Source organism: Sturnus vulgaris, chromosome 7 (genome assembly GCF_052056855.1).
Source record: "Sturnus vulgaris isolate bStuVul1 chromosome 7, bStuVul1.hap1, whole genome shotgun sequence".
NCBI lineage: Eukaryota > Metazoa > Chordata > Aves > Passeriformes > Sturnidae > Sturnus > Sturnus vulgaris.
The window spans coordinates 20,036,077-20,058,366 of NC_142249.1; the positions used below are offsets into that span (position 1 = coordinate 20,036,077).

Below are 22,290 nucleotides of genomic sequence, written 5' to 3' on the forward strand. Positions count from 1 at the left end.
AACCCCAGTGATGATATTTTACATGAATAATGAAGCTGTAGGAATTGTCTGCAGTTCCTAAAGAACTTTGAGGTTTAAAAGATGAGGCAAGAAACCGCTGAAGGACAATGAGAAGGCCAGAAAATAGCATGTTACACACATGTATTTCTCTTCTGGAGCCTTTATCCTTGAGATACACTTTGTGAATACACCCACAAATATTCCTACATGGTATCAAATACAATGGCACCTTTGCTACACAATGTGATGCTAACAAGCCAGTTTTGCAAGGGAGGGCTTTTCAAGGGCTAAAGATCCAGGGGTACAAAACACCAAGCTCATCCTTGCTGGCACTTAAACCAAGGTCGTGCACAGCAGGGTTCTCTTTTGTACTCTCCCCTGTGAAAGAGCAAACCTAAAGCTGGGCTCTCTCGAAGGAGCAGGGCCAGGTGGGAGCTGTGTGCCGGCTGCTCCCGAGCATCCGCATTTCCTCCCTTGGTCCCTGTGCACGGCCATGGGAGCTGGTGCTCGGGGAGCTCCAGCTCTTCTCTAATGAAATTCCCAGAGTTGTAGTGAAATCATTGTTATCGCTTGTGCATAAGATGTGCTGGCTTGATAAGGCATTACGTAATTTTAGGATAATGTTATTATAAAAGACAAATCTCCATGAGGATTTCAGGTCCATTCAAAAGCAGGATGTGGTGGCAGGGACCTTCGCCTGGTGAATTTCAGGCTAATGTTTTTTTCTGCTTTGCACGTTTGATTTGTTCCCGCTGTGCTGAGGCTCTCAGCCCTTGTGAAGCCAGGGTTGCCGTGGGTAAGATGGTACAGATGTTTACGGGCACATTCCGTGCCAACACCCCTGAGGGCTCTGGGTATGAGCCTGATGGAGAAGTCCTTCCAAAAGCTGCTGCTGTTCCCTGGGGGCTGCTGGAGCCGGGGCCAAAACATCCTCCTAAGCCAAGCAAATAATCTAATCAGAAATAACGATTGAGCTCTGTTTTGAAAACTCCGATCAGCTACTGTTCCGGGCACAGTCAAATACAGTAACTACCTGTGAAATGACAGCACGCTTCCCTAGGTTTTAGCAATAACTGCACTTAGAGCAAAGGCATTATTAGCCAATTGAAATGACTAATCAAATCACTCAGGCTGATCTTAACTGTTGTATTGATACTGCCTATTACAAAAAATAGTTTTACACTCTAAACAGGAAAGCATTTTTAATGTAAACATGCAGTTGAATAGTTAGCAAAAAAAGGTTTGGGAGCTGTGGAAGAGTGAAAGCTGACCATTTAATTGAAGGAAGTTGGAATGAAAGCTTGGGATTTAATTCCAGGAAACGTAAGGGGAAAAAAATCTGAAGATCCAACTTATTTCCAAAAAGCCAAGGAAAACATTCCATGCACACAAAGGTCAAATCATGTAGGCAGAATTGCAAAGATTTTTTTGCATCACTTTTTTCCAAACCAGTTTTCATCTATTTTTAAACTTCTTTTAGCCCTGCAATTAAAATATTATTTCTTGGTATTCCATCTGCTCAGTAAATGTTTGCACTTTATACATGCAAAATGAAAACGTTTTGTAAAATCAGGTCCATCACGCTAGAATTTATTTGGGAAGGAATAAAAAGAAGGAAACAATCACACTCTCATTTATTTTTTTTACTTTGCACACTAAATGAAGTACATAAACAGCAGGCAAACAAAAAAAAATCTATGTTTTGAAATATATGCAGACATAACAAATGCCATGTCTTTGTCTTGAAGGATGTTTAGATATATTGAAAACTCCCCACGATGTTTTCCTCTGGTTCTCTACAACAAAGATTAGGCAGAATTCTGACCATGAAAACCTGAGTGCAGCTAACTGCATTAACCGCCTGTTTTTGAGACAGGCCTTTGTAAGGAAAGGTGTTTTATTCACTGAGCTGCATTCACAGAAGACTGAAACCATGAATTGCAGCCTATGCACATGCTTTTCTTTCTTCAGGCTCTTCGCTGCCCAAAGCCTTGTCTTGCAGGCAGCCTTCGCACTGCACAGTGCCCCAGGAGAAGGTGGGACAGGCTCCGTGACGTTCCTGAGAGCACCTGCAGAGCCCGCTTGCCCTGGCTGAGCCTGTGCTGAAGGCGGCGGGCTGGCAGAGCTGTAGCGGATTAAACTGGCGGGTCGTGCCGCGGCTGGGTTCGATGCTCAGGCGCCGCGGGGAGCGGAGCGGGAGCTGCGGGGGAAGCGCTGATGGCCGGGCACTCGGGCCGGTCACCCTGCCCCGCCAGCCGCCCGGGAACGCTCTGCTTCCAGGCGAACGCCACCGGCACGACCGACGCACACCAGGAGAGGTGTTGCCTTTTCAACTCAGCGCTGAAATTTACAGTTCTGGACAGCGAAAAACTATGACAGCTGGGCTGGCTGAAATTTTTCACACGAAATATTTTGAGGGGAAATTTGTGCGCTTGCTCTCGTCATACTTGCTGGCGTATAAGTGGAAATTTTCACCTTACTTTAAAGAGTCATGTTTTTCACGGGACCGCTGGCTCGTCTGCCGGACCGGGCCGGCGCAGCCCTGTCACGGCCGAGGAAGCACAGACCGGGGGAGCGGTGCTTTCCACAGGGCATCTCCTTAGGGGAGCAGCGGTGCCCGGGACGGCCCCAGCGATGCCCGAGGGCTGAGCCGGGACTGCGTTTGGGGATGGTCCCGGTGGTCCCCGCGGCTGGGGATGGGCCCGGGGCTCCCCGCGGTTGGGGATGGCCGGGGCTCCCCGCGGGCCGCCCCGCTTTGTGCCCGGCGGCGCGGCGGCCGCGTTGCCATGGGAACGGTGCCGGCGGCCGCGGCGGGCGGAGGCGGGCCGTGCTCGGCGCAAGATGGCTCCCCGAGGCGGCGGGACGCAGCGTGAGCAGCGGGCGGGGGGCGGGCAGGGCTGCCCCCGGTGCCACCGTGCGCGTCCCCGGCTACCGTCCCCCGACACCCCCGGCCCGGCCCTACCCAGCCCCTCCCCTTCCCCGCGGGCTGCGCCCGCCCCGCCCCGCCCCTCGGCAGCAAGTGGCAGCGGCCGCCGGTGCCGCGGGGCGCGCTGACAGCCCCGCGCCGAAACTTGTGTTGCAGGCGCGCCCCGCCGCTGATGCGAGAGCTGCCGCCGCGCCAATGCCAGCGCCGCGCCGCCCGGCCAGCCCTCGCCGCCCCTCGGGCCCGCCCCGCCGCCGCCGCCGCGATGGCTCTGACCTTGTTCGGTGAGTGAAGCGCCGCCGCCTCGGCCCGGCGGGCGCGGGGCCGCCGCCCCCATTGTCTGCGGCGCGGCAGCGCCTGGGCGTGGGCGCCGCCCGCAGGGCCGGGCCGGGGCCGCGGCAATGACGGCCCGGAGGGGCAGAGGAAAGTTCGGGTGCCTCGGGAAGCCCGGCAGACGAGGGGCTGGCCCCAGGAGAACCCCCGGGAGCGTCGGGGCACACGGGGCCAGCTGCCCGCGGCGGGCCGGTGCCTTCAGCCGCGGTCAGTCCGGGGAAGGAGGCTCTGGGAGCGCTGCTCCGGCCGTGCTCCGCAGCCTGGGACGGCGTGCTGCCGACCGGCTTGAGAAAACTCTAGTTTAAGCTGTTGAACGTCTGGGTTCTGCTAAGTAACGCTGTTAAATTAGGCTTGTTTATGCTTAACATGCGCTATTTTACAGCGGGCAAACAAACAAAAAGGCTTCAAATTGTGTCTGGCAACATTAGGTAAATGCAGTAATGCAAAGGAAAACAGAAATTAGTGTAACTAAGGTCAGTACAGAGTTAACAGAATAATCGGGTTACCCTTTCTTGAAAGAAGCTCGTGCCGCACAAGTGAATAGAGGATGCGAAGTCTATTCATTGTGTTTAGACCGTGGATTTTATTTCATATGTAAACAAATGGCTTGCTTTCATTCATCTCCTGATTCCTGGACTGGTTCAATTTCTTAAAAGACTAAACCCAGTTATTTTGGTTTTCTTAAAAATTGACACCTGCTATATTATTCCACATATTGAACCCTATCCAAGAAGAAGTTTAGCACATGTTGCAAGATAACTTTCTGCAAATAAAACATGTGCTGTATTGGATTTAGCTACAGTGCTGTCTCCCATATTTATATTTCTTGCTTGGGTTTTTCAGGATGCAAAAGGTTCATAGGTCACAGTAAACTGTCATTTTATGCCAGATCTTGTCACTGAGTTCATGGGACTTCAGGAGGTGCAGGTAGGGGAGCTGTGCAGGTTGTCAGGTGTAGGGCCAGGGTCAGGCTCTTTAACTTAGAAGTGAAATTGACCACAGAGATCAAATGGCAGATTGCCTGTGTATGTTACATTGTATCATTTTGAATTACATTGTTAGAAAATATGTAATTTGTTACACTGACATGGGAGGTAAATACTGTAGTTTTCCCTAACAGGAAAAAAAAATTTTAGGGTGAAATACACACATTCTCCATGCTGAGTGTCATTATAATCTTTGCCTGCAAAAATTAAGAATATTTAAATTTTAACTTTTTTAAAAGTGGCATTCCTGTATCAGGTACCTTTTTTAAAAACTTATGTGATTCTTTTCCAATTTGCATGTGTTTGATCGACTGCATGACATATTCTATTAATACAAATTTGCATTACAAAGTAACTTGGTGGTTTTGTATGTTATCACATCTGTTGTTACAGTAAATGTCATTGATACATGTAAAAGATAATGAGTCAAGAGAAGATAGAGTGGGGTGCTCTGCTGTATCTGTCTGTTTTTTAAACATTATTTTGCTGAGGGTAAAACCTCAGGATTGCACCCTTTTAAGAAAACAAAAAGGGACCATAAAACAATGCAACATATGCAAAATATGCCTCATATGCATCAACAAATGAATGTGATGCTTTTCACAAATGTAAAAGCTTTACAGTATGTTTTAAACTAAGAATGCAAGAGTGCAAGTTGTGTAAATGCAGAAATGTATGTGAGTGCAATATACTTGCAGATGTGGTGATTAATTTATGGTTAAGCTAGCACGGTTTACTGTCTTGTGTCCTCTGAGCTGGGGTAGCTTGCCACACTTTGTCTCAGCACATAACAAAGACAGACTACAACATGCTTGCTTTGAGCTTCAGGAACAGTGTTCAGCCTTTATTATAGATGTTGGCAGCCCATGGATAGTTGCATTTCAGTTACTGCACTGGAGCTGACCCATAGTAAAGCATTAAAAATATAACCCACAAAAGAGGGGGGGTTTGTTTATTTCAACATAACCCAGTACCAAAGCAATATCAGCGAATCTGAGGAAAGGCAAAATAAATGTCTGAATTGATGTATCTGGCTTAAGGCATTAAGCAGCTGTAACTGTACTATTTTAAATTCACATCTGTCTTATGCAGGTAAAATTGTCCTGAGCAAACATGTCTCAAGAGAGTGGTTTCTTTGGTTCTGCTCACTCACGTAAATTCTAGGCTCAATATTGCATTTTTTGTTTCCCTAGCCTATAATGATATATCACAGTGAACCAAATTTCACCATTCTCAGGCTACTTCTAATAAATTGTGCTCCAAAAGCATGTAAAGTTTGAGATAAATTGCCATGTCAACTTCGGTGGAGGAGAAAATTCCCCAAGTTTCCTGGGTCCCTTTCCATCAGTGTGTACTTGTGTGAGCACAGTGAGGGAGAGGAGAGGTTTGGGAAATGTCATAACCTGCTTTCTCCACGCTCTTGGGAGTGTTTTATGGCTCTTTCAGTGCATAGTCTAAAGATTGTACTAGAAGGGGACAGGTCTAGAGGCCAGGCTGGGGCTGTTGCAGATCCTGGATTAGCAGGGACGTGCACTTATCAGGTGGTTGAACGTCAGGTCCTGTTGGAGGTTGCCCTTTGCCATTGTCCTCAGAGCAAACCCACATTGTCATACAAGCACTTTCTGCAGTTTGCACCAAGGTGGCAGCTTGAGACTCCTGGGAAAGTTGGCTGTGAAAAGAGTTGCTAGTATTAACAGCGTTTTTCTGCAGAAAACCACATAAAGCCTAAGGGATTCCTGGCTTAACCCTTTTCAGTTACAGCTTATTGGCAAGATTATGATGCAACAACAAAATATACAAGGGAGGAAAACATTAAGACTTCACTTTATCAGTTTTAGTTATTTTGAAATTCTTTTCTTCATCTTATCATTGTCTCTCACTCATGACCTTCCAAGATATCCTGTGCTGACAGCTGACTGTATGGAAGATACATATGGGGCTGCCCATGTTCCCCTGGTGCAGTGGTGCAGATGATGTGTCTGTTTGTGGTGTGGGTTATGGGAAAGAACAGTTCAGCTGCTCCACAGATGGGAAAAGGAAGAGCAGCCCCTGTTGGAATTAGTCAGCAATAGGAGAGCCTGGAAGTTGTTAGCTGGAAACATACCTCTGTTACCTCAATCGTGCTGGCTACTTCAGACAAATGTGTCATCCCAGCAGGGTTCATGGCTACTAAGAGTTAACACTCACAGACGTATGCTGTGATTTTGGCCTGTTCAGGGCCAGAACTTGGGCTCCATGATCCTTTTGGGATCCTAGTCAGGATATTCAATGACTGTGTGATAGAGTTACCTTGGCAGAAATAGACTATTGTGACTCTAGGTGGTCACCCATATGTGCCATACTTTTTCATGGTTCCAGCCAAGGCAGGGTTTTACCAGTAGATTCAGTTTGTGTTCCAGTGGCCAAGCACTTGGAATGCGAGTTTGATCTAACAGTGGAAAGCAGGTCCTGCCCAAGGACTGCCTTAGAAAAAGACTGGAAGACGGTCAATTTCTCTGGGAAGCAGAAAAGAGATGTTGTCTCATTCTTTTGTTTGTTGCAAGTAATAGATGCAATAGGTTTGATATCCATGTGAATTGTCTATTAAGAGTTAGTGGGGATTTTAAAAGCATCTCAGTCCACACAAAGGGTGCATTTTCACATGCAGCTTGTGTAAATGTCTGGAATTTGAGCAGATGTCCAGTTCTAGTGCTGTTTTTCCTCTTACAGCACAGTCGTGTTGCCTTACAGAAGGTTGTGGTGATTACAGGTATAGTCTCCTTTTTCTCTCTGACTGTTTCTTGCTGCCTGATGCAGCAGCTGGAATGGTGGATAAGCCAATGTCCTTCTCTGCCATCTCAGCACCAAGTCTGGTGGCTGCATGCCCAGCCTTCAGGAGCCACTTGCCTGGTTTAGCAGAGGGGTGGCTCAGGGATACCCACCAGTCCTGCTGTGCTGAATCCCTGCAGGATAGCAGCTTCCTAGTAACAGGAAGAGCAATCAGTCATGTTTCTATGGCTAGACTTCCTAAAGCCATCTGTTAATACCCTAAGATGTGAGATTGCACAGTGACACAGCTGAGGTGCACGCTGTCATTCCACTTGGATGACTCAACTATTGGAAAGATAACAAAAAATATAGAAGGAAAAGGAGGGGAAGTATTAAGTTATCCAACTGTTTGTTTGTGTCTTTGAATATCCTGAAAAGTGTTTAAAGAAAGTCAACATTGTACTTTGAAAGAAAAATAGTTTTATGTTTAGTGCTTGCGAGTTGTCCTTGTCTTTTATGAATTCCCTTCCTGTTCATTTATTTGCTCATCAACTCTCTTGTGTGAATAAAGAAAGACATTTCAGAACAACCAGGAGAGATCTTCATGGACATATTTGTCATTAGTTATTCATGCTTTTGCCTTCTTGCTCAGAGCCTGCCAATGGATGAAAACTCATCCCTGAGTATTGGTGGTTAAGAAATGAGAAGCAAAGCAATTCTTTTTTAATCTTCAAAGTGCTTGCACTCTGATGGGTGGCTACAGATGAATGGGATTAGAGACAGAGCTGTAGTCAGCTGTGACAGATATAGTTTTATAAGGAGATGATGAACAAGGGCAGTTTTTAGATAAATCTTTAGGGAAAATATCAGAATAAAAGAAACAAGCAATACACTGCTGCAGGCGGAAAGAACAAGGACAAAGAAGCCAATGGTACCTCTGTTTCAGGTGTCCATGCATTTCTGAAAGAGCACATAAATAGTAATTTGCTCACTTAACAGAATTGCTTCCACAGCTGTGAGCTCTGATGTCATACTACACAGAATTAATTTTCTATGACTATTTACTACTATGGATATGAAGTGAACCTTTTGAAATAAGTTCTTCCATACTTGAAATACTAATTAACAAATTACTGTTTCAAGTTCTATGCATCTGTGATTACTGTTCTCCATGCAAACTGTGCTTACTGACTCATGGCTCCTTCAAAAGGTAGGATATACTTATGTTGGTTCAAGCATATATTTTCTAATGTGTCGGTTTAAAAAGAGAAATTTTTCTCTAAATAAATGTTTTCTTTGCTTGGGAAAGGACATTAAATTTGAGAGTGCTTGGTTAATACATGTACAGAGAAAGTAAGTGTTCCCTCTAAAATATGGCTCACAGCAAGTAATGCTGCGGATTCTCTGTAGGATAGGAAATACTCAAAAATTAATCTGCTTATTTCTTGTCTTGTGTGCAGAGCCTTCTAAGAAAAGGAAATAAACAGATCATCTACAATTCAAGTTATTCTCTATATTTGTGTATGTGGCCCTGAGCTATGGTTAAAACTTGTGGCTTCCTGCGATTGTAAAATTTACTGACAGAACCCCTTAACTAAAGAGTCCAGTTGTACCAGAAAAGTGATCTCTGAATATGTTCCTTAACTGAACTAGTTAATGGAAGCTTGTTCATGGAATTGGGACATTTATAGTAGGGCTTTTGTCACTACAGAGAACATAAATGTAGAATGTTAGGAACAGTACCTATCACGGATTCTTCTTAGGCCAAAAGGAAACAAAAGTAAATCTAAAGAATTTTGAAAACTGTTTGAAGAGTATCAGGTGAGTAATAAAGTGAATACATATCCCGTGTAGCACTGCCTGTGCTAGGTCTTTTTCACCAGAAAAGCAGTGAATTGAAAGTGATCTTTTTAACCTGGTTGCAACAGATACTCCTGAAGTGGTTAGCCCTTGCTTAAAAAATACTTGGGCTTCATTCATTACTGACTGATATCAAGCTAATTTTAGAGGACATTTAAGCAATTCAACATCTAGTCACAATGGGAACTACAAATAGTCTAATTAGATGAAGTTATTTAGGGATATTAGTACAATGTTTAGGTTTGTGGGGTTTTTAACATTTAAAAATGAAGGTGATTTGTTAAAAATTGAAACTATTTTAGAGAGAAACTAGAGCTTCCAAGTCCCATTCATGCGTCTGGGAGGAAAAGTGTCCAAGTGCTGAGAGTCATAAGAATATTTTCTCCTAGGTGCTGTGCTAACTTTTCATGGTTTATAGAACCTAATGAAACAAATAAAGAGAGCAGGCTTGAAAAGGTTTTTGCCAGCAATGCAATCAAAAGAAAAACCTGTATAGGATCTATTAACTAGTAAATTGGTATAAATTGATCAAAATACCAGAGAAGTGACACTAACAGTATAGACAAGAATGAAAACATTTGAGTCATGGCTTCTCAGCTTAGTGCTTAGAAGTGTGCTTTACACAGTGGCTAGTATAAAATTATGTTTCCTTTCAGTTGTGAGTATAAGAATCTAAAGAAATCAGAAGTTTGAGAATTGTTGCTGAAACTGGAAAGGACATGTCCAGTTGTGTGCTCAAGTAATGAATTAAGGTGAGATTTTTGAATTTTCTATCATCAGCTCATCCCTTTCCTCCTTGACACCAGCAGCTCCACTAAGAATGGAGGCAGCCTGTGTAACACAGAATCTCATCGATGTTGAACTGAAGGACCCTCTGAATGTGGGGATCTAGGAAGCTTTCCTGATGAATACTTCACGTTGGCCAAGGGCTGGTATTTCAGGTGTAAACATGGGGTTTCTTCTGTTTGTTTTGGGTTCAGCTGATGCTTTTTGCTTTGTCAGCTTTTGGGAATTTATTGTCTCACTAATTCTCTCTGAGAGGCCTTAGGTATACAAGCAGTTTTCCATTGACAGAAAGCACATCTCAGTGTCAAGAAAAAATTGTGTTTACTCACAGTGGCAGTACTATAGTAATAATTTAAATATTGCTCTAATCAGTAAACTCAAAGCACAAGCCTTTTGGAAGACTGTGCTATTATTCTGGAATAAAGGCAGATTAATCAGGATCCCCCAGGGGTGCAGACATAGGCAACTGCTCTGTGCAGTCTAAGCTGAATGAACATTGTTAGGACAATTCTGGTTTTTCTGAACATCCACAGCTCAGGCTACTGAACTGCTCCACCCTGTGGACAGAGATTGTACAGTTCTGCACACAAATGTCTTCACAATGAAACGAAACAGACCCGAGACCTGGCCCAAGGGCACTTCTGTAGTTACTAGATGAGTCCTCCTCCCTCATAAAATCATAAACTGACTTGGTTATTCTTTCAGTGCCATGGATTGTATTTGGCTTGTACATCTTCACAAATGATGGCAGAAAATTAAAAACCATCTAGATGTCGATTTTTTGAGTCTGTGTTGAAACAAGGAAAAGTGTCATTTAAGGTCTCTGAAATATTTGGTCTTCTAAAGCATTTAACAGTATAACTAGGACTTGGGAATTTCATGACATCTGAGTCTCAAGCACCCTCGCTGGCCATGCCCGGGATGATGCTGGGAAGAGTTCCTGCAGTTCTCCACGCTGTTCTGGGGGTTTGGGTGTGTGTGGAGTGAGTGATTGATCTTTGCCCTGATTCTAGTCAGGAGGAGGGAGGAAGGTTGGTCACACCCAGCTGGGAAGCCAATAGTATTGCTGTATGTGCAGCAGCCTTTGTGAATGTGTAAGAATTGGTTGGCATTTGACATTTACAGCACTCTAAATGAAAAAGGTATATAAAATGAAAATTATATATGAAGTGATTTCAAAGTCACTGGAAATTGTGCTCTTAAAAATCTATTTATTCCTCTGTGAGTCTAATTTTTGTGATCTATTTTGATACATTCACCCCAGAACTTATTTTCATGACTTTATTAGCTGCTCTGTGATAAGCATCATGGAAGGCTGGTCATGTCAGGGCTGGTTTGCTTTTGGTTAAAATTTTGCTCATGCTGATAGGATGTGATAAAGTGGTCTGTTTTTCATGTGACCAAATCGTAGTCCCATGGGAGAATGCATTAGGAAAACTGCATCCTCTGGTTGTGGATGTCTGAAGAAGTTGCAGGCTCGACCTTCCTGCTCACGGTGAGCAGGTGACTTCCTTTTGGTGCCTGCCAGTTCTGTCAGGAAGCCCACTGTCACATCCAGCTTTGATGCAGGAGGCAGGATCTGGCTCTGCTGAAAACATCAGCTGAGTTGGGTCTGGACTCCTGATGCTGGTGGGAGGTGGTGGTTTCCTCTCTGCTACAGTCCTCATCTCCATCTCCTTCCTGCTTCCTTTGATGCAAGAGCAGTCTTGCCGTTTAAGAAGCTGAAATAAAAATACGTGTTTTCTGCTCTTGATCAGAAACGGAATGTCCCAAGGTAGCTTGCTTATGTGAAATTTCACTCTAAACACAAAGGTAAAACTCTGCTTCCTAAATACTAGAAGTGTTTTATTGCCCATTGCATTGTGGTGTGCTACCACAGCTACAGAACCACAGCTGCAACCATTTAAATTGCATAGCAAGTGCAATAGAGCATCATAGAATCACAGAAGAGTTTGGAGGTCATCTACTTCCTACACCCCTTGCCATGGGCAGAGACACCTTCCACTAGAGCAGAGCCCTGTCCAACCTGGCCTTGAACACTTTCAGAGATGGGGCAGCCACAGCTTTTCTGGGCAACCTATTCCAGTGCCTCACAGTGAAGTATTTCATGTAGGAAAGTTTTAGAGTACTGCTCCAGCAATGGCTAAGGAGAGACTAAAATATTTCTTTTGAGGCATAAATAGGGGACTGTGAAAAAAAGAAAACAATTCTGAAAAACAATCTCAGTACCTTAGTGCAGTACCTGACCATTCCCTGTGCTTGCATTGGCAGGGTACAAGTCAGTCTCCTCAATGCTGAATTAGTATCTGATACATAGACAGTCCACAGCAGACTGCAGACTATAAAAGTTGCTGATAATCATTTGGTAGGGCCAGTCTTCCAGTGTTTTTCAGCTGTGCTTTATGGTTTCCATGTGAATCTGGACACAGTGTTTCAGTGCAGTCTTGGATAATTTTTCATTAAAAAAAAAAGCCTACAAAAAACCTCCAAACAGGATGTACTTCTTCCTCACCTCTCTCTTAAGGGGGAATGTGCACATGTTGGTTTATCCTTCCAATAAAGGAAGCATAATTTTGACACAGCAATTAATTCTACTAATTTCCTTTCCGGCTTTTAAATTTATTATTATTTTTTTAAAGCAGTATATTTATAAATGGGACTTAACAACTGTTAAGGAAAATCTTCACTGGTTTAATAGAAACAGAAGGAGAGGAAGCTTCATTCATTTCCAGTGATGAGCTCATGTGCCTGTAGCTGTGCTGCTGCTTTATTGCAGTGCTCAAGGAGTGCCTGGCTGACCTATCTGCCCAGTGCCACATCATGTCAAAGCAAGCTGTGGCCACAGTCCCCTCCCAGCTCCCTTGTGTGCCCCTCCTCAGTGGCAGAGCAGCAAGCACAGCAGTAACTCAATGGAGCATCTTCTATTCTTTATATTTTACTGGAATTGTACTATATAAGAAGATACCCCCACCCCAGTCCACCTGCATTAGACCAAAGATGATAATTTAGTCTTGACTTGCTCTTTTGCAGGCTCAGAATTAGCAGGAGCTGAACAGTAGCCCCTGTGTCCCAGCTGTCCCAAAGCATGGTGAGCCCCAGGGTGGGACAGAGCATGCAGCACTGCTGAGACAGGAACCCAAGGAGCCTGTGAGATAAATGAGTTGCAGACTGCTCTGTCAGAGGGAGAGCTCACTCTGGCTAACTCAGCTTGTCGGCTTTTTTTCTCACTTAGTAGAAAGGTCTATGAAAAGCAGAAAGATGTTTTTTTTATTGCTTTTTTCGTGGGGTGCTGTTGATGCTGCTGTTAGTCATGGCATTTAAATGTAAAAAACTGGCATATTCCTTCTCCCACTGCTGTGCAAGACACAGGCAAGGCTTGCCATGTCTCAGAGCTGTCTTAGCATTTGCCCTTCTTTCTGTATGGAAGTCCTCTGTATCACAGTCTCTGACAATTGCTTGCAATATTCTGCCTCACAGCAGTTTTCACTAAGCTGTCTCAGGCCAGGACCATTTTTAAAATCTAAAATGGGTTTTTGATCTGTCACATCCTATCACTATCCTTGTGTCTGTCTGTATGTGTTTTCCTGTGCTGTCAATTGCCACAATAGGGTTCTTTTTATAAAGTCATAGTGGGGCTGAAGACACCAAAAAAAGCTGTTATCCAGAGAGACAATACTGGCTAGGGGAATACTGGGTTAGCAAGACTTGTGAATAGAGATAGTGATCTTTCCTTGATGAACTCATGTACAAGGGCCTCTGCTTCTCTCACCAGCTACTGTTCCTGTTTTCTGTTTAGATGTCTTCTTATATAGGACTAAGTCTGCTTTTAACTTGTGGACATTTCCATGGGATCTTAGTTCCAGTAAGGATGCTTTGATATCCTAGAAATGCAGCTAATAATTGTTGGAAACCTGTTTAATGTAGTGCCAAGATAACATGAGAGCTAATAACTCAAGTTTTCATTACTTGTGGACCAATTTGTCATTCTTCTAATTAGTGGGGGAAAAAAAGGAGAAAAGAAAACCATCTGAGTTCATCTCCTGTAGGGGAAAAGAAACATGGAGTTACCTGGAAAAGGACTTGGTGGTTATCTCTGAGCATTGATCATATCAAGCTTTCCAGCTATTTATCCCATTCCTTCAGGGCAGTACCAAACTTCTGTTCAGCTCTCCTTCCAGCAGCCTGTTCCCAGCTCCCCTGATCTGCTTTTCTCCTCCCAAACCCAGAAAGAGCAGAGACAAAGGAGAAGCCCATGTAGAAAACCTCTCAGTGCTTGCAGAGCTGCTAAAGCACCTCAGAGCCCGTTTGGCTGTTGCTCCAATCCCACAGTGTGCTGGGTGGTGCAGGAGTGGAGCCAGAGCACAACTTCTCCATGGATTGGCTCTGCTCTCTCTCCTTTGTCTGGTTCCTGCCTAGTGCAGCAGATGAGCCTGCCAAGGAGGAAAATCATGATGAAAAAGATGGATGTAATGCTATAAACAGGGAGGGGCTGTTGGGTGAAAAGCTTTCACCACAGCTCTTTGCCTGCAGTTATAACAGTGAGCCATGGCATTGCCAAAAAGAAATGTGAAGTTTTCAGCTTTTCTACCTAGAGCATCCTAATTCATTTATTTGGAGGCCTCTTGAATGAGAACTGACAAGGTAAGGAGTGGTACATCTCTCAGACTGGGGAGAAGCTCACAGCAATCAGAGAGTGGCTTTTGGAATAAAAACTTAAAATCCAATTTAAAAAAAAAGCATCCTACTGCAATTTTTCCATTTCCTGTCTCAGATCCTGCCAATAATTTTTAAGGACTTTCCTTCATGGCACTATAAAAAACAATCATGATCCTGGGCAGGGGTACTTGGCTTGGTAGTTGCATCTGTTCTGAAAATAAGGATGTAAATGCAAGCCATATTTTTGCCTGAGCAATGGTGTGTGTTATTGACAACTGTTCTAGAAAATGAAAAATCTCTAATAGGAATCATAATAGGTTTGTTATAACTTGATGGTCTAAGAGCTTAAGTGGGTTAAGTTTGAGGAAGGAGAAGCTACATCTATTTGATCATCTGACACAGTTAGAGAGATGTGCTTTGGAACATGTTTGTTTGTTTTGATGCCAGTTATACCAGCACTTAGGAATCAGATCTGCTCTTAATTTTCTCTAGAAGTTTCTGATTTTTGCCTGGGCTGTTAATGGCTGGTTTGATTTAGGTTTTTTTTTTTTACCCCAGGAGCTAATGAATGCACAGCAGCTATCTTGGTCTGAAATGCAAGGGTGGACAAGTTCTCAGCAGGTTTTTACCAAGGGATAGGGTGGCAGAGTCAATCTTGTGCTCTTTTATTGAGGTTTAGCTTTTGGTAAAGCCACAATGCTCTACTTAAAGGTGTGTTTTAGAGTAAGAAAGTGAACTTGTGTTCATTATGTTGGTGTTGTGTGTGGAAAAACAAATCAAAGCAGCCAAGCAAACAGTGATAAAGCATGTCTACCCATTCAGCAAATTAGGGCATTATGCAATGGATGGAGGGGTTGTATTTCAAAAGGGCTTGTCCTTTTTTTAGGGTCTCTTCTGCTCAACTTTGACTGGACAAACATTGTATTCAGGGAGAAGAATTTACAGCTGGAAGACACTTTTATACCTTAATATGTTGTTCTTTTTCACTAGTAGTGTAACTGTTCAGAATATTTGTGTAATCAAATTCCAATCAATATTCCCTGCTAGATATGTTAGAGAAATGAAGACAAAAAAGTATTTCTGTGAATGCCTTGAGGCCGTGGCTGTAACAGTTGTCACTGGCTTGAAGTTATGGTAAAACTGATGTGCCCTTGTTAGTATTATTAATGTTTGGAAGAAGTGAAGCAAGCAATGGGAAATGAGCTTTGTCTCTGTGCAGGCAGACTTTTAAATTAGGAGACAAAGAAGGATTTGCAGAAGAAAAAATAGCAAAGGAAATGTCAAAGGGTAAATGTTTTCTCTTGTATTATCCCTTGCTATGGTTAGAATGAGAGAGTATAAGAGCAATAGCCTCAACAGAGATTTCTCCAGCCTTCCATGCAAACTTGGCTGGCCATGACCAGAACAGTTGTCTACAAAGAAAACCAGTCTGGGTTTAAAAACAAAGAAGTCTGATTGCAGTGTTCAAGCTTATGTAACCTGATATTACTCTGAATTTACAGTGAAGAAGAATTTGCTTTACTGATCTAAAAGACACTTGGAAAATTTTCCTGTTAAATCTTAAAGAGACAATTCATCCAATAGAGGCTATTCCAGAAAATTATGACCTTGCAAAATTAGCCTTCAGTGGACCTTTCAAATAACTCATTGGGAGGATGGGAAACTGCTGAACTCATTGATCCATCTCTTCAGGGCTGCAGTCAGACATGGTTGGTTTTGTCACAATGAATTAAAAAAAAAAAAAAAAAGTAGGCTGTTTGTCTTTTAAATACATACATTAGAGAGGCATATTTGATTTTGACAACATCTTCAGTTGGAAGTTGTTTGCTGTGTAAATTAGACATTTCAGGATACATGTGGTGATGTAAATCAGAGGATTACAAGATTACAAGACAGCCTTTGGCCTGACTGTTGTTTTACCTGCACTGACCTGCAGAGCTATGTCAGAAAGCAATTCCCATCGTGTCTGTCTTTTCTTAGAGAGCAAAGATGGTGTGTCCCAGTAATAATGAAAATCAGCAGCAGCCTGTTGTCTGGAGACTGATACAGCCCCCTGGAAACAGAAAGAAAACTTAAATTCTGTCTTTATTAAATGTCCACAAGGTGGCACTTGTCATCTTTTTACCTCTCTGAGAGCCAAATTTTTATACTTTCAGCAACACTAAGAAATAATACTAGATGTTTTGAAACTTATCTCAAACAGTAAGCTACCTGTGCTTTCATGGGGTATTTCCCTACCCCCACTGTCAAGAGGAAGAGAAAAACAACTGTGTTTTGCATGTTACTGTTGCATATGTGAAAATTTTACCTTAAAATTTAATAATAATTTTAATTTTTTTGCTGTCAAGGATTTTAAAATTTTTTATTTTTCATTACTTATGCAGTCATATGCCGGTATTTTTTCTGGCAAAGAGGAGGAAAAATGAATACTTGCTTCCCTTGATTTGGTTAAATGAAAATCTAGAAATGAATGATTTGCAACCTGGTCTAATCACTTAGAGGATGAGTTCATTTCACTGCAGCAATGCTTGTGATAAGCAAAATATTGCTTCTTAAAATTTCCCATCATTCAAAAGAGGCAATAATAGTAGACCTGCTCATAAAAGGCATTGAACTCTGGCTGTTTTCAGTGGGTCTCATTCAACCCCATTAGGAGCATTCCCACAGAATTTATTGTTGCCAGATCAGACGTTTGTAGAAACAGGATGGCAGTGAGATCCATTTTTCCTTTCCCCCTCAGCACTGATGTAATTATCAGAGCATGCCCTTCTTTAGGCCCCTTCACTTTTGCTGAGTGTGCTTTCTTGTCTCCCCCTTGGTCACATCACACAAATGCCATTAGCCCTTGGAGCTTTCTGGGGCATTGTTCACACTGACTTTCAGTTAATCATTTTTTCTCCAGTAATAATTGGAAACCTAATTGTACTTTTTTTGGAGTGATAAAAGCAAAAGCATGAGAGAAAATAAAAGAGAAAATAAAAACAAGTTTTGTCCTACTAAAAATTCCTGGGGCACAGTGTGTATGATATAGTGCTATCTTGCAACAGAAGGGATGCTTTCATTATTGGTGCCTTTTTTCAGTGCTCAGAGCAGGGGATGCTCTGCTGGGTGGGTGAGCTGTCTGCACATCCCTGAAGTCCATGCTGAGCTCTAATACCTGCCAGCATGTTGAACTGGATGCCTGCCTGATGTCTTTTCCCTACCTGGAGAAGGTGGAGAAAATAGATGATGGTTTATTTGGAGACTTTTGCACTGAAGCTTCTTACAGCATTGGTGTCTTAGGAAGAGCCTTGATGTGTCTAAAAGTTTTCAAAGCATTTTTCTTTTTCTTAATTCAAAGGAAATTGTCTGCCAAAGTTAACATTAAAGAAGCATCAAAGACTCAGTAACATTCTAGAAGTATCAGTCATCACTGCTGATTGACATACAGAAATGTGGTGCTTATTGCCTGGGGTGTTCTCAGCCCTGTGGGGATCTCCCACATGGCCCCAGGCCATATGTACCATCAGGTTTTTGTCATTAATGTCTTTGTTTTAAATCACAGATAGAGCAACATTACATTTGGGTTAACACTATTTATTCAGTGACTTCTAAACCCCAACTTTTTTTGTAAAACAACAGTATAGGAGGTTTTGTTTAAGAAAAAAGGAATATTCCAAAAAGTTGCATGTCATATCTTTAAAAATGTGCTGTAAGCCTGTGCAAGATATTTTGGTCAACAAACTTGTTGCACCTTTGCTTTGGAAAGCTGAAGGCAGGACAGGAATGAGCCAGAGGATCATTTCCCTTTTTGTATTCATGTGAAGGACTTAAATGCTGAAAAAGTAATTGTTTCTAAGAAAACATCTCTTGCCAGGTAAGAAAGCCTGACCACAGCTTTCTGTCATGTTTATTAACACTGCTGAAGTGCAGGTCTCTGCAGCCCTTGGCAGCTGTGTGTGGCACCTGAAGCCAGGGCAGGGGGTGTTTTCTGCAGGACGTCACTAAAGGGCAGTAACCACGCATGTGACACTTTCTCTTTGCATCGAGGTCCTGCTCCTGCCCACCACCCTATTACAGATTGTCATGTAAGTCACTGCTCCTGATAGCAGAGGGGTGCAAAGATGCTTTGTGCAAAGAAAGGGGCATCCCAAGGTCTTGTCTAGGAGCAATGAAGGACGTTACTTCTTCACTACACATGCTATAGACAGGGAAGGCTTGGTGTTTTCTACACCCTCTACCCTCTGCCCCTCTCCAGGAGCTGCTTGGCTTCATCTTCCCCTCCTGCTGCCAGAGACTTCTGCAAAAGCTTCCAGTGCTGCTGCGGCCAAGGATCAGCCTCTCATATTTACCCTGAAACCATGGAGTTGGAGCCCATCTGGTTTAGTGCTGCTGCCTAGGGCAGTGGCTTTATTCATCCTTCAATTAGCTCAGTGCTGTTTGAGTTTTATTTTGGTTGGAGTGTGTAAAAGCCCTCACTGCTAGGGTCTGCTTGGCTGCTGTTGAAAACATTTTGTGATGGCTTGAGCTTAGTTTCTGAAATGCTGTTGGCACTTATACTCTGAAAAACAGAGATGAAATGACATTTTCTGTTTAACTGTGCTGTTTTTTGTGGCTTGAGAATCTCACCAGCAAATAAATTATGGCTTTTTTTTTCCTCTGAGTCAAGTGATTTTTTTGTGTGCATCCTTCGTGCATAGAGAAGGTGCTAATAAGGAAGATCTGGGGGCTGGAGATGAATTTTCTAGAAGTTGCTTTTCAGGCACAAAAAGGAGTCTGTTGGCCACATCCACTGGGCTGGTTGTGAATCTCTCCAGGAGTTCATTTTTGATATATACTGCTGCCAAACAAAGCAAGATTAGCATCTTACAACACATGCTTTCTGGTTAGTGCCTAGCTGTAGAATGTATATACGTTCTTGTATCTTTTCATATTTGTGACTTACACCATTCTTTGGTCCTAGACCAGTTCAGAACATGAAATCAGACTTTTTTTTCTCCTGGTCATTTTGGTATTTGGTCCACGTGGCTGAGAACTGGCCTCTTCCACAAAGTTCCCCACCTGAGGCCTCACCTGTATTTAACAGAACTATTATCAAATAAAACCAAAGGTGGAGAAAGACCTGATGTCTGAGCAGATGGGTTAGTATTTGCTCCTAGACAGCATTAATCTCTGATGTTAGAGATGACCAAGGTGCAGGCACTGACATCCAGTAAAAGAAAACTAAAACTGAATTTTCTGCAGGAAATCTCTGTCAGTCCTACATGGCTTTATGGGGTTACCATGCAGAGTTAAGCTGCTGCTGCTCCTCTACCCTTGAACTGACTGGTCTCTGTTGGGGAGAGAAACAGCCATTTCAAGCAGAGGTAAACATTTTTATTCTTTCTTTAAAAGGAATACACAAAGACAAGCACTCTAAACAGTTTGAGGCAATAGTAACAGTTTTCATATCTGCAGTTAAAATGTACACTCTGAAAGTACTGCAGTTGTCCAAATTTATATAGTGGATAAAATAGGAGTGGGTAAGAAAGAAGCAAAATAATGTAGGGAAGTGCTACGTTGTAATGTCACAATTAGTCACGTTTGTGTTTATGGAAAATCTGAGATGTTCTCCTCGTGTTTGTGTCTGTATATGATCTTCTAAATGGCTGTATGATTGTCTATGGCAGAAGCCCATTTCTGTGGAAGTATTTCTGATGGTCAATCTATGCTTTTCAGTTCTTAATTGCAGCTGATTGTGAGCTGATATGCTCAGGATGCATAGTGGCCGTTGTTTTTTTGGTGAATTGGTGTGCTCAGAGGAGGGTAATGCTCGTGCCCACTGTGACATCTCTGACTGTTGCCAGAAGCTGCCTGTTGAGCTGTTCTGGGCTTTTTGTCTTTGTTTTCTCTGCATTTAAGCAGATTGCAAGGAACCTTGGAGTAGACACAAGATAAGACAAGAAGGATTGAGAATGAGATGCTGAGCAGATAGAGTGGGATGAATAGGTGAGTCCTAAGAAAATAGCTTTGGGGAACAAACCAAAGTGCTGCTCAAAGATGAAGGGAGAGGTCTCACATGCAGGTGGAGGTTGCTAAGGCTGGGGGAAGGCAAAGTCCTGGAAAAGAGAGGAGTGTGTAGTGAGTAAAGAAGATGATGGCAAGCAAGTACTGAGTGTCCAGAATTTCTCTTGTGATTAGAATATAAGGAAACCAAAGGTACATCTTTAGGAAACATAGCACTTCTGAAGGAAACAAAGTGAGAAAGGATGAACCACTTGGATCATGTCATCCTCAGGATTCTACATATATGAACTGATGGCATTAAATATTGCTTGTACAAACTGCCAAAGTAAGAACAAACACTGTCTGAGTTGGTCTGAGTAACGTTGATGTAACAATGCTTGTCAGGAGCTTTATAGAAAGCTGAAGAAAAGTGTTTACTGTCTTCCATGGTAAATTTGGCTTATGGGAAATCTATGTGGTTTTTAAATACATATCATCTGCACTGTGTTTGTAGCCCAGCTAATTCTGAGGGAAAGTGTCTGTCAGCTTGAAATTGGTCTCAGTTTGAAATTGCTCTTTATGTGCATGGACAGTGTCTCTGATCTAAAATGTCCTGGCTGATGAGACTGTCTTCATACTGGTAAAAATCTGAGCAGTGCTGGTAGGATTGCATCTGGACAGAGCTGATAGCATCAGCTGTCTTTGGAGAAGAGTAGCTTTAAGTTGAATTGCATCTCAGGGCAGAAAATACAGTTAAGATAGAACCTGATGCACAGCTTGTAGAAAATTATTTTATCCTGGAAACATTTAGCAGAGCTGAGTTGCTGTGAAAAAAATCTGAGAACTGACAGTGTAGAGTTTATTGCGTTAATTAGAAAGTGCTGCAGCATTAGTGAGAAAATGTATTTTGGGTTCCACATTTTCTGTGGATTTTTTATCGTGCCTGTAAGTGTTTTTCAGATGCCTAATTGGAGATGCTGTACATGGAAGCCTATACTATCTGAAAATCAAACCCTTTTCCCAACAATGAATTTCTAAATATTTTGATGTATTAAATGGGACCACATTGGTTAACCTTTAAAAACAGGTAACTAATAGACAGGGCTGGTGTTTATGCTTATTCTATTTAATCTAGTGTTAGTAATAGAAACCTTCTTGCTCAGAAACAAACACTGAAAACCCTCTGCTTCACTCTTTCACTGTGCTTAATGTTTGCTACTACACTTTTTTAAAAAAAATCACAATAGAAATGACCTTCTGTTTTTTCATTACCTCATGTGGGATGGCCTGAGGGTATTCTCACACTGTAAAGGCAATAAAGCTCACCGACAGATTTTTTTTCTAACAAAATCCTTCTGCACAGCTGCATAACATAAATCATTCCTTCCCATTTCTGAATGTTAGCTATTTCTTGTATGAAAGTAAATGCTGTTCTTGCCTGACTTTAACAAGGTTTGAGGTTTTTTGTTTGGCACAAATATTGTCACTTCTTAGTTTCATAACCATGATGCCCTTACATGTATGGCTTGAGTGTGAGCAAGTATAGGTTAGACTGCCAAGATGTTTGTATTTTCATAACAGTCAGCTCATATTTTAAAAATACGGTGTGTGTTGTCCTTTACTTAAATTATTTATTTGTAAACTCAACTAGTGCATATACTGCCAAAACCCAGAGTATATCAAAAGTGAATTCAGGAGGTGGGGTAAGAGTTGTCTTCTGGGAATAAAGCTGTTATTTTTACTTTAAAATTTTGCCCCTTTTCCGTGTGACATTGCATTGCTAAGGGATCATGTTGCAATGCTTCTGGAATGAATCGACTGGCACTGCCTTAATTAAAGGTATCAAAGTAGGAATGAATAATCCTGGCTGCATCTGTTGCTGCTGATTTGCTTTTACTAGCACAGTGAAGCACGAGCTGCTTAAGGTCTCTCTGCAGATTCAAGGTGTTCTTGCTGATCTGCAGGATGTGGTAGAGCATCTGTAGGATCTTCCAAAGATCAAACCCCATCATATTCAGGGGTATGGCAGTTTAA

General features: G+C 42.5%; 1 protein-coding gene across 5 annotated transcripts in view; it reads left to right on the forward strand.

Annotated features, from left to right (window-relative positions):
• The window catches only part of CHN1 (chimerin 1), a 104,842-nt gene that overhangs the window by 9,040 nt on the left and 73,512 nt on the right, over positions 1 to 22,290 (forward strand). Inside the window, exon 1 of one of the 5 annotated variants that reach the window (XM_014880169.2) lies at positions 2,990 to 3,207. The exons of 1 other annotated variant lie outside the window; for it this stretch is intronic. In XM_014880169.2, the coding sequence (XP_014735655.2) occupies positions 3,099 to 3,207 (109 nt within the window). In that variant the 5' untranslated portion in view covers positions 2,990 to 3,098. Of the gene's footprint in view, positions 1 to 2,989; positions 3,208 to 14,034; positions 14,278 to 19,515; positions 19,638 to 20,167; positions 20,260 to 22,290 lie in introns of those variants that run through there. 3 more of the 5 variants (XM_088168011.1, XM_088168010.1, XM_088168009.1) reach the window with 3 other exon arrangements.